The 13,158-nt window shown below is 43.1% G+C and overlaps 1 protein-coding gene across 1 annotated transcript; it reads right to left on the reverse strand.

The window, feature by feature from the left end:
* Positions 1-9,765: 9,765 nt before the first annotated feature.
* atf4b (activating transcription factor 4b) lies at positions 9,766-12,740 on the reverse strand. Its single transcript, XM_057860564.1, has 3 exons — positions 12,531-12,740; positions 11,075-11,527; positions 9,766-10,984 (listed from the first exon to the last, which is right to left on the reverse strand). Exons 2-3 carry the CDS (start codon positions 11,421-11,423, stop codon positions 10,059-10,061), a joined length of 1,275 nt encoding a protein of 424 aa, XP_057716547.1. The 5' UTR covers positions 11,424-11,527; positions 12,531-12,740; the 3' UTR covers positions 9,766-10,058.
* Between the last annotated feature and the right edge of the window lie 418 nt (positions 12,741-13,158).

A 13,158-nucleotide genomic window follows, 5' to 3' on the forward strand; every position in this document is an offset into this window, starting at 1 on the left:
TCTGCTTCCTCAAAGGAAGGCGTGTCGGTGGAATTGAGGAGGGCTTCGAAGTATTCTCTCCACCGACTCACGACGTCCCGAGTCGAGGTCAGCAGTACACCATCTTCACTATACACAGTGTTAATAGTGCACTGCTTTCCTCTCCTCAGACGAAGGATGGTGGACCAGAATTTCCTCGAAGCCGTCCGGAAGTCGTTTTCCATGGCCTCACCGAACTCCTCCCATGTCCGAGTTTTTGCCTCGGCGACCACCGAGGCCGCAGTCCGCTTGGCCAGCCGGTACCTGTCAGCTGCCTCCGGAGTCCCACAGGCCAAAAAGGCCCGATAGGCCTCCTTCTTCAGCTTGACGGCATCCCTTACCGCTGGTGTCCACCAGCGGGTTCGGGGATTGCCGCCACGACAGGCACCAACCATCTTACGGCCACAGCTCTGATCGGCCGCCTCAACAATGGAGGTGCGGAACATGGCCCACACGGACTCAATGTCCCCCACCTCCCCCGGGACAAGGGAGAAGTTCTGCCGGAGGTGGGTGTTGAAACTCTTTCTGACAGGAGATTCTGCCATACGTTCCCAGCAGACCCTCACAATACATTTGGGCCTGCCAGGTCTGGCCAGCATCTTCCCCCGCCATCGGAGCCAACACACCACCAGGTGGTGATCAGTTGACAGCTCCGCCCCTCTCTTCACCCGAGTGTCCAAAACATGCGGCCGCAAGTCCGATGACACGATTACGAAGTCGATCATCGAACTGCGGCCTAGGGTGTCCTGGTGCCAAGTGCACATATGGACACCCCTATGTTTGAACATGGTGTTCGTTATAGACAAACCGTGACGAGCACAGAAGTCCAATAACAGAACACCACTCGGGTTCTGATCGGGGGGGCCGTTCCTCCCAATCACGCCCCTCCAGGTCTCACTGTCATTGCCCACGTGAGCGTTGAAGTCCCCCAGTAGAACGAGGGAGTCCCCAGAGGGGGCGCTCTCTAGCACACCCTCCAAGGACTCCAAAAAGGGTGGGTATTCTGAACTGCTGTTCGGTGCATAAGCGCAAACAACAGTTAGAACCCGTCCCCCCGCCCAAAGGCGGAGGGAGGCTACCCTCTCGTCTACCGGGGTAAACCCCAACGTACAGGCGCCAAGCCGGGGCGCAATAAGTATGCCCACACCTGCCCGGCGCCTCTCACCATGGGCAACTCCAGTGTGGAAGAGAGTCCAACCCCTCTCGAGAGGATTGGTACCAGAACCCAAGCTGTGTGTGGAGGAGAGTCCGACTATATCTAGTCGGAACTTCTCTGCCTCACACACCAGCTCAGGCTCCTTCCCTGCCAGAGAGGTGACATTCCATGTCCCAAGAGTTAGCTTCAGCAGCTGGGGGTCGGACCGCCAAGGCCCCCGCCTTTGGCTGCCGCCCAACTCCCTACGCACCCGACCCCTTTGGCCCCTCCCACAGGTGGTGAGCCCATGGGAAGGGGAACCCACGTTGCCTTTTCGGGCTGAGCCCGGCCGGGCCCCATGGGGACAGGCCCGGCCACAAGACGCTTGCCTTCGAGCCCCACCTCCAGGCCTGGCTCCAGAGGGGGGCCCCAGTAACCCGCGTCCGGGCAAGGGAAACTGGGGTTCATTAATGTTGCTCATCATAAGGGGTCTTTTTGAGCCATACTTTGTCTGGGGTCTCACCTAGGACCTGTTTGCCACAAATGAAGATATTACTAACAAAACATTTGTAATTGCAATCATTTTCTGGGAGAAATTGAGCATTATCTGACAGAATTGCAGGGGTGCCAATATTATAGGCCAGCACTGTAATTACTGTAGATCACAAGTGCACAGCTACGTTCATAGGTAGCATGTGTTTGTAATGATGTATTTGTCTTGTTAGGGCCCGAGCACTAAGCGTGCGAAGGCCCTATTGTTTTGCAAAGGATTTTTTTTTTTTTTTTCAGGGCAAATGAAAACGGCCAATTTGGAGGCCTGAACATGCACGAAAAGTCACCAAAATTTGCACATACGTGCGGAAAATTGTAAATTTCGATAATTTTGCAATGTTGCAAAAAAATGCATCAAAATGGTTCAGTGGCGCCCCCTTGAAATTTTAAAATTGGCCTATAACATTAGGGTCTGTCAGCATAGAGCGACGAAATTTAGGGAGTCTATACCTTGTCCAAAACCGCTCCAAAAAAGCATTTACACCCATATTCCAAACCCAACAGGAAATCGGTTATTGTGGATCGAATATGAAATTTTTATCGATTTACAGAGTGCACATTTGAGACCTTTTCGCCGAGGGAGTTAGTTGGATCATCTTCAAAATTGGTGAGACTGTTCAGGAGACATATGAGATCTTAAGTTTTTAAAATGGTGCGTTTTCATTCACGGGTCTGACCTGGGCGTGGTGCCAAAGTCGGCCATTTTTTCGGCAAAATGACAAATTCAGTAAATGACTAATAGTTCCTTGACACAACGTTCAATCTTTTTCATATGTGGCATGTATGTGCAGTATCCCACCCTTAACACGAGTGCATTGAAATATTACCCATTAGGCCTAGCGCCCCCTAGTGAGAACAGGAAATGCCTTTTTTTACGAGACAGGTTCCTCCTCCAAGGGAAAAAAATCTGTTGACCTCAAACCTGCATCAGGAGAGCCTTAAGACCTGTGTTCAGGTGCCTGATGAAAAATTTTGAGGTTTCGTTGAAGCGGAGGGTACCAAACAGGAAAGTGAAAATGACCGTCAACAATTTGTCTCGCAAAAAACTTTGAACAGTCATAACTCAGCAGATATACAACATATCTGCGCCAAACTTCCCGTGCTTGTTGAGAGTCATACCCTGAAGGGCCTTGTAAAGGTCATTTGCATCAACTCTACAGTGCCAACTAGTGGCAACAGAAAGGAGTTTTAAAACAGGCCTTTCCTATTGGGTTTTTTTCAACATAGAGCAATGAAATTTTGGGAGTCCATACCTTATGCAAAACTGTTCCAAAAAGTCTCTTGCACCCATTTTCCAAATCCAACAGAAAATCAGGTATTTTGGATCGAATGTGAAATTTTTATCCATTTGTAGTATAGTTTACATTTGGAGGCCTGAACATGCACGGAAGCTCACCAAATTTTGCACATACATGCGGCTTCGCATGGATTTCGATAATCTTGCAACGTTACAAAAAAATGTAACAAAATTGCTCAGTGGCGCCCCCTTGAATTTTTCAAAAAGGCGTTTCCTATTAGGTTTTTTTAACGTAGAGCAATGAAATTTGGGGAGTCGATACCTTGTGCAAAACTGCTCCAAAAAGTCCCTTGAACCCATATTCCAAACCCAACAGGAAATCGGGTATTTTGGATCGAATGTGAAATTTTGATCAATTAACAGGGTGCACATTTGAGACCTTGTCACAGAGGGAGTTAGTTGGATCATCTTCAAATTGGTTAGACTATTCAGGAGACATAGGAGATCTAAAAATTTTCAAAATGGTGCGTTTTCATTAATGGGTCTGACCTGGGCTTTGTGCCAAATTCGGCCATTTTTTCGGCAAAATGACAAATTCAGTAAATGACTAATAGCTCCTTGACACAACGTTCAATCTTTTTAATATCTGGCATGTATGTGCGGGATCCCACCCTTAACACAAGAACATTGAAACATTACCCATTAGGCCTAGCGCCCCCTAGTGGGAACAGAAAATGCCTTATTTTACTAAACAGGCTCCTCCTCCAAGGAAAAAAATATATTCACCTGAAACCTGCATCAGGGGAGCCATAAGACATGTGTTCAGGTGCCTGATGAAAAATACTGAGGTTTGGTTGAAGCAGAAGAGTCCAACAGGAGAAGTAAAAATGACTGAAGCCATTTCGTCTCACCACAAGTTTTGAACAGTCATAACTTCTACAACATATCTGCGCCAAACATCTCGCGATTGTTGAGTCGTACTCTGAAGGGTCCTGTAGGGGTCATTTGCATCAACCCTACAGTGCCAACTAGTGGCAATAGAAAGTCACTCATTTTTCTAATATATGTCCAGTTCTTTTCAGGTTGGTCATTGTAGATTCAAGACCTTTTGAAATACTTATTTAACGACCCATGTCCACATGTCTCTGTCTGTTGCAGTGACGACCCTTTATTCGCTCCTTTTTTGTAGTAGTCTCTCCAATAGGGGTTTTTATCTCTTAGGTGTGTGAATGTAAAGAGGCGACTTTCGATCATGTTAGGTTCTAATGAGATGATTAGAGAGGGCGATCTGCCACCACCCTGACCTGCACACTGTCCGAGTTGCGAGACGTCCGAGTTGCGCTAGATTGCGAGGGCCCGTTCAGTCCTGCTTGCAGGCCTAGTTTGTTTGTTTTTCTCCTGTCTGTACTTCCCTTCTCTCTGTAACCCTATTACTTTTTTCTGTCCACTGATTTCTCCTGAAAAACAATATGAACAACCACAATGAGATTCCACCAAAACCCAATGTGGCACATTAAAACTGATCAGTCTATAAAGACACTCACTCAGATTCCTCTTCTCCATGTCTAAGCAGCTGAACAGGACAGATTAAAAAGAAAAAAAAAAGAGGAAAGATAGGAAATATACAAGTGTGTGGACACGGGTGAGTGCGCAAACAAAGTTAGTAATACAATTTGTATTGTATATAATTAAATAGTAATCATATATAATTGAGACCTGGCATCCTCATAATATGGACATCACATTTTGTTCATGTAGGCCACCCTTGTACACCAGATGTTAATACTTTTGTGGCCTACATGAGCCAAAATGTGATGCCCATGTTGGTCGACGCCAGGTCTTTATTTTTATTTATTTATTTTTTCTTACCAAAAATACTCACTTGCCCTATAAAGAGTTAGAGGTATTTATGTGACCAATTCCTCAGGTGTGCAGTAAAATATTTGGGGGGTTAAAATAGCACACCCTGACTATGCTTCAATGCTTTAGTGACTGTGCTTCATCCAATTACATAGGGTCCTGCAGCACTTACAAGCATGACTTAAGTTTGATATGTGGATGTTTCAACTGTTCTTTTGAATCGGGAGTGTTCTCTGTGGCTTTATTGTATACGCAGTGTAATATTTACAGTGTAATCTTCCACTGTCGCTTTATAGTGAAGCATTTTGCACTGTGTAAATGCCACTTTTTAGTAGCTCAAAGTGATATTATTTGTTCCTTTGTGTTCCTCTTAATGGTGGAGACAAAGCACTTTGTCAGTCATACAATAAACTATACTGTACTACTATAACGTTGCCTGTTTCACTTCTTTAATATTGCGTGTAGCTTTTTCTTGTCCTTATCAAAGGGTATATATATTTATATATGGCGGAAAACACTCAGGTGACTTGAAGTTCAGCTCTGAGACCCCCAATTTGGCCGAATTTCAAAATTGTCCTATAGACCCTACCCACGTGACGTCACAACTCCGCTCTCCTGAATGGTACCGCCCAATTGTCCGTCAAAACATAGTGTTAACCTGTTACGGCTACGTACATTCCTCCTATTTACGGCGTGTTTTTCTGCTCCTTAACATTAATAATCAAAATGGTGAAGGCGTGTGTGGCTGTTGGTTGCACTAACAGAGAAGATGGAAGGAGAGACTTGAAGTTTTACCGTATTCCGAGGGATCCAAAGAGGAGAGCGAAATGGACGGCTGCAATTCGATGTGAAAACTGGGCACCAAAAAAATCACCACAGACTATGTAGTAGTCATTTTATATCCGGTAAGATGCATTTAAGATATACTTAGAGGGTTTTGGGCTGACAAATAACCACAATTAAGATCATTGCTATGCTAATCGCCGACAACATACACGTATGTATGTAGTGAGAGTGCTATCGCTAAACCATATAAACATTAAAAGCCTTAACTCCATTGACAAACGACATGAAATACATTAGACCTGACAGTGGATGTTAGCAATAACAAAAGATTTTGAATTGAACATTTCGTAACTCACCTTTCCAAGCACAAGATAGATTCCTGCCGAATTTTCGTGGACGAGGACCTGTTTCACCCAACCAGCAACGAAGTATTTATAAGCCTCCAAGCTCTTGAAGTTTTTCAAATTTTCGTGAGAATAGGCTGATTTTGTGTGGACAAGATATTTGTAAATATCAGCGTAGCAGATGTCAGGCAGACAGGGCGATGACAGTGGGTCGAAAAACATCGATTTGGGCATCAAATATGGATCTGGTGACTGTATCAGGCATGAAAATGGGTCAGGGGTTAAAAAGGTGAGAAGGGTGTGGAGGAAATATATTCCAGTACACTGTATTGTACACCCCAACAAAATATTGAGCTCTGTCGACCCACACTGTGTTTCAGCAGGGCCATGCAGAGACCGGTAGAGGGGTGGGTGCTCGTAGATCAAAAGGGGCACATGAACAAGTATTTACCGTAATACACCTTAAAACAACATAACTTCAATTTTAACCAGCTTTAGATAATAATTGGCTGCGACTGTGACATACTTTAATTGGGAGGGGGCAACAGTGAATAGAAATCAAAACTGTCATCAACACTTTCTGGCTGTGACTCAGTCAGTCTGCCTCTTTTCTTCCTTCAACCTCTGCATCAAAACTTCCTTCCTCAACTTGTTCATCTGAGAACAAACCACATCAGATGGTCACTGAGCCACCAACAGCACAGTTTTCTTAAAACTATTATTTCATTATTATCCATACTTAACAACTCTAGCACCTAATGATTAATAAAGCAATGACATAAAAATCTTATAGAAAAATAACATTGTAATTGTGTTTATAATTGGATTTAATACTCGACTATCCTTGCAAACTTGTTCTTACCAGGTCTGCTATTCACCCAGCTGATGAGGTATCCACTGCCTTTAGCAGCCTCATCTAACTCCTTTTTTTTAATCCCTCAATCTCCCTTCCCTACGACGCATGTCTATGTAATGAAATATAAATATTTAAAAAAACAAACAGACTCCCCGGTGGCTTTTAGTTTTAAAGCTTTCTTAATTTCTTTCTCACTCAATAACGATGGAGTTAGATTTGTGTTTTTATTATTCAATCAAAAAACAAAGTTACTTCTATCAAAAACAAAGTTGCTTCAATCAAAATACAGTATATACTTTTAATCCCAAAAAGTAGCTTCAATAAAAAAAAAAGTTTTTGATTGCAATAATAAATTTGAGACAAAAAAAGCATTTGAAAACTATTTTTCTTGATTGAAACAAATGTTTCCATTTAAGTAATGTTTTGCGTTTGGGCCACATTTTGGCTAGGACATTTGTGTCTTTATTATTCAATCAAATAAGTTGCTTCAAACAAAAAAATATATATAAAAAGAAAAACTTTGCACATGTGCCAATCACCGTTTACCAAAGCCTGAGAGGGTTTGAGTAGACTCACTATGAAGCTTTTAATAAAGCCAAGCATTTTCTAACTACTTTATTCTTGTTAAAAAATTATTCGGTGGGGCAGTAACATGTTTAAAACTTATCATAATTCTTACATTTTGAAGTGCTTGAAAACCATTTATAAATGATACTTTGGTGAAAAAAGTGAAAAAACATGTCTTATATATATGTATCTTTTTTCCAATGTAAAATCTGAATAAATGCATTGAACACGCACCAAAAAATGTGTGTGTGTGTGGGGGGGGGGGGGGCTACTTCGCGGTTTTCACTTATTGCGGCGGGTTCTGGTCCCCATTAACCGCGAAAAACGAGGGATCCCTGTATTTCTGAAAAGCTTTAAGAAGCAGGACTCATTCCCACCACTCGTCGGGCCGCTGTTGTGCCGACACCGGCCGTCAGCTCAAATCCAAGCCGAAAATAACGCGTCTCCGGCGGACGACGGGAGCGATGTGAGGCGCCCCCTCCATCCGAGAGAATGCCGCTTAATTTGACTCAACAGTGTGTTTCTTCGTTTATATTACCGCTAAATACACAAGCTTGACGCCAATTTAACGGGAGCTGTTTTTTTTCATGGGAGATTTGGCTAGCTCTGGCAGTGTTCAACGCAAGCTGCAACGAATGGCTTTTTTATATCGCAAAACGTGAAAACGATTGAAACCATTACTCACCAAATTCAATCTGCTGGCAAATACAGGCAAGTGTGTATGCTGCGCTCTGGTCTGCCCCGATGTGGATAAGGCCTGCTTTTTAGCTTTGCAATGCAACCGAAGGCTCTCCGAGCACTCCATGTACACGCGTAAGGAGTGCGCGCGTTTGGAATAATGGAACGCAGCTTGGGCCGATGATTGGTTCTCGTCAGCGAAGCATCTAGAAGGATTTGCTGACTGTGTTCTTAAGTGCTCAGTTTACGTAATAAGTTAATCACATGATGATAATAATAATAATTAAATAAAACCTCCCGACCCCCCCCCCCCCCCCAAAAAGAATTTCTCCTCGGATCTACGCAATTCACGTAGGTCGCCCTTTTTGACTTCAAAACGGCGAATTTCGCCGAAAGGTGAGAGATTTTCATGCCTGCTGTATAGAACGAAGCTTTTCCACATAACGCCTTTTATGCAACACATCCAGTGAGTTTACGGCATCAGAAAGCACCGGGTCTTCCATGAAATGCATTTTAAATTCCTCGATCAATTGAAACCAATGCTAATACAGAGACAAAATGACGGACAAGTGGGCGGAACCATACAGCGAGCACGTGGTTTTGTGACGTCGGTGGGTAGGGTCTATATGCATGTGTGATACATCATTGGAAAGCTTAAAATCTCAATTTTCTGGGGGAAGAAAAATTTTAAGCAGCAGGGCATTTAAAAAAAAAAAAAAAAATTAAACTGAAACCCTAACTGAAGGTGAGAGCATGATAAGCCATAATAATAGACGCCATGATTTTAACAAAATATTATCGCGTAGTTTCGATCCAAAAACTCCATGTAGCATTTATCGCTGAATGTCAAGACTCAGCTGTGAATGGCCACAGCCGGATCTTTTTGGGATTTTATGGGTGAAACATGGTAATATAACAAGGGTCACAATGCAGAAATCGCAGACCTCAAGGAGTGGTCAAGATTTTCATTTTCATGTATTTAGTCCTTTAAACGTTTTTTCTTTGTTTGGATCGATGATCATCGAACATATCAGTAACAAAAAAAATAAGCGATAGTTATGAGGTAAATATCCGTGACTTATTTACAGACATCGTTTTTACATAATTTAAGTTTAAAATATGGGGGTGAATATTTTTTAGTTTTTTTAATAAAATATTAGACATCAATGATTCTAAGCCTAAAATGACATTTTGAATAATTACCTTTTTATGGCTGGGTTGAAACAAAAGCTGTTGCGCAGCGTCTGTAAGCGGGGGGTTTCCAAGGTAAAAGGGACAAATTAAAAATAGTTCGGGGGGTAAGTGCGCCATGCACCTGCTATTGCAGCATATATTGCTCTATCAAACAAGTTCTTTTGGCTGAAAATAGTTTTAGAGTGCAAGCGCAGAAACTGTTTCCGCCATATACTGTTTGACTATCCAGTTCTGAAGACATTGCATTATGTGATTTTTGAAGGATCAGAGCCATGTTTGCCTAGAACATAGTGTTGTGCCATCATTCCAAATTTCACATTGCCTGATGTGGTTGTATGCGTTAATGCATTTTTAGTATTATTTTAGCTTTGTATAGGTCAATAACTGGTCACACTTGCTAAAATGTAATGTTTTCCTTTGTATTTGCAAGTAATTGGTGTAACTTCCATGGGGTAGCCTTCACCTGTTTTCATTTCAACCTGACATCTTCCAAAACGACCCCCCCCCCCCCCAAAAAAAAATTACAGGTACCCATCTGTCATCTTTAGACATAATACAGGTGGTTTTATTTAGTGATACACAGTTTAAAGGACCACCTAAAAAGAAACTGAGGTCCAGAGAGACATGCAAAACAGAACATGTTGCAGAATTTACCAAAAGCTACTCTTGGAATACATTTGAATAATAAATGTTAGGAGATACTCAGCATGTGCTATACTTTGAATACAGGATTTGTGCGCAAATCACCATACAGGTAAGATTAATTCTACATGAGACAAAAACAATGAGCATATGACTGCTCAGACACTCGATTCTACATCCTGTCAGTGCTCAAAGTCCACTCTTCAACCTTGCCACACGAACTTCCTCCATGAGCTCTTTAAGGTACTCGATCTCTCTCGCCATAGATTCAGACTTCTCCTGTAGCTCCACGTTCTTCCTCTCCAGCATGGAGTGCTCAGTTAGCAGGGCATCCTGCTCTGCCCTTTTTTTCTGCCGGTAACGAGTGGCCGCTGTCTTATTCTGCTCCATTTTTTTCAATTTTCTGTTCTTTGGCGCCTTCAGTGTTTCTCTTTCATTCATACCTGGGGAAGACTTCACTTTGACAGTGGGTGAGAGCGGGGTTTCTTTTTGTTTGGGATCAGGGTATGGTCTGGCTCTTGAGGACTTTGCTGGGGAAGAGGAATGACTAACGTTGGACCGCGTGGATGCAGTAACTCCACTGCCATCTTTTGGAGCAAGCACAAGGACAATTCGCGTTGGTGAAAGAGAAAGCACAATTCTTTGGACCTGAGGCACCACGGTAGCTTCTGGCTTCACTTCGTCCATGGGAACATCCACTTCACTGCCTAAGTCAAGGGTGTATGTAGGCGAGGAGGCAGGAGTGTCATCACACGGGGAGCAAGGACTTGGGAGGTCAGAGGTTGGTTCAGATTTAATTTCCAGCTCCTCTTGGGGTTCTGGGATGAAAGGGGAGGGAACATCGCATGCATCATTGTGGGATGATGTTGGTTCTGCCGAGACATCTGGATCAGAACCGAAAGGGGACTGAGGAATATCTGATGGAGGAGCTAGACTTGATAGAGTGGTGATAGGGAGAGAGTTGAGCTCATCGGGGAAATCGAGAGAGGCCAGGATATCATTTGGATCTCTGGAAGACTCTTCATTAGGACTGCAATCGCCGATCAGAGAATCCAGGTCAAGGTCACCCAGGTCCACCCTTTCAGCCATCCAGTCCAGGGTCCCAAACATGTCATCTGAGAGCAAAATGGGCACGATTAGAAATTTGGCGCTCCCACACCAGTTGAACAAAGAAACAGTTCAAACATTTGTATATGTAAAATTACCTTTGCCGTCAGCTGAGACCAGCTCTGTATCTCTCAACTGCCCAGATCGGGCCAAAAAGGGGAACGGGTCAGATGAAATCCCAGTTTTCCCCAGCAGGACAGTTTGCGGTGAATGAGGGGGTGAATAGAAAGGAGGGGGAGAGGAGGAAGAAGAAACAAATGAGGAGTTGAATGGTGACATTGGAGCTGCGGCTCCATCCGTTGAGGTTCGTCCTCCTTTGCGATGGTCCTCTTGATCAGGGTGAACTGCAACGGAGCCCACGGCGTCAGCCATGGGAAAGGAAGGCTCCCATAGAAGGGCCTCCATGTCTTCCAGGCCAAACAGTGAGTTTGTCATCATCATGGTCATAGTGGCTGTTGTTGGTCACAAGAGGAGTACGTGACAATGTTCGGAGGGTGCCAAACTCTTTGTTGCTGTCGTGTGCAGCAGTGCTGAGGCTTTCCACGTGGGACCTGAGGGAAAAAAAGGGGGGGGAGGGTTACATTTGGTTAAAAACACTTGTTGCCTTGAGTGAAATATTCAGGATTAAGTCATTTCTAGGTCAAATATTTCTTTCGAGTAACAACCTACAAGTGAGCTCTTCTAGCACTCCACCACTAGATGGTGGCAGCAAACTTCAGGCCATCAGTTGACACAGTTACCTTACAGAGTACTGGTATTTGCTGTTGGTTGCTTTCATCTTCTCTTTCCCCATGTAGGTCATTTTTTTACCTTGACTTTGCGAGTTTAAACTCATGTAACACGTATTATGCTAAAACAGGAAAATAAAAGCTTTTTAAGTAAGGAAATTGCAGTGGAAAAAATATACTGACCTTTTTTTTGCGGAAGTTACTCAATTTTAATGGCATCTGGTCTTTTTAATGTAAATGTTGTTTGGGAATAAAATGTTCAACTTTCAGTAAAGATGATGTAAATCTGGATACGGTGCTTGCAATTTGTGTGAAGACATTTTCATCACAACACTGCCCCCCACTGCATGCGGGCGGCAGAGCTGAAACTCACGTGTTATCACGCTTTTGACGTCATCCGTCTGCAATACAAGGTCACAGAGTTCCCCTCCCCCACCCGCTCACACTCACACATAGCCGCCATTTTAACACGAGGAAAAGATCTTGTTCGACAGCCACGTCGGCATAACAAACTTGTCGAATGAAATTCATAATACAGGGGTTCACGTTTCAAAATGATGGCCAAGGTGATCTACAGTTAATTATGCCAAAGTTATAAATAATATAAACGTATTGCTTCTCAAAGTCACATGTTGCGTCAGCCATTGTCAATCCTTTATTTTATTTGCAACACGATTCATAACAACGTTAAATTATAACACTTCTATTGGGTGTTTAACGTCGCTGTAGTTTACGATAGTCTATATTACCACAACCTTGCCAGGAATGGCGGTCAAGCTAGGTACAACACGTTATCAAAGAAGTCTTTTTTTTTTTTAATACTTACGTCATTTTCGCTGAATTTGAAGTAATTCAGTGCACTGGTTGGATGCACTGTTTTGTTGGCTGCTGCTGGGTCGCTGCACACTTTCACACTGCCATTTCGGCAAAAATAGACAGATGTCCGGGAATATCGTTTAGCTGCTTAACTGTCGCCGATAGTCAGACAAAATGGCGCATTTCGCAGGGAGTCAATGGCTGACTGATGCGCGACTATTTTCCGCCTGTATCCTTCCGCAATAGGTGTGTCGGTGATCACTACGCTAGGGACTATATTGCGTAATGGTGACGTTTTCCGGTGTTTTCCCAAAATGTTCAACCAGAGGCGAATTTTATGGAGGTCAATTTGTGTAAAAATGCCTTTGAACACTACATTTATTATTGAAAATGTATATATATATATATTTTTTTGTTTGTTTGTTTGTTTGTTTGTTTTTGGTTTTTGTTTTGTTTTGTTTTATTAAAACAACTTTTTTCGATTGAAGTAATCAGTGGCGCGGCACTGGCGTTAGAGACGAAAAAGGTTTTGGTAGCTTTTTTTTTGTTAGAAATAAATCAATATATAAAACATATGGAAACTATACCGTATTTAACTTAGGGGATTAAATGTATATGTTGGAAAAGGTGGTGATGGT

The sequence above is a fragment of the Corythoichthys intestinalis genome, chromosome 16 (genome assembly GCF_030265065.1).
Source record: "Corythoichthys intestinalis isolate RoL2023-P3 chromosome 16, ASM3026506v1, whole genome shotgun sequence".
Taxonomy (NCBI): Eukaryota; Metazoa; Chordata; class Actinopteri; order Syngnathiformes; family Syngnathidae; genus Corythoichthys; species Corythoichthys intestinalis.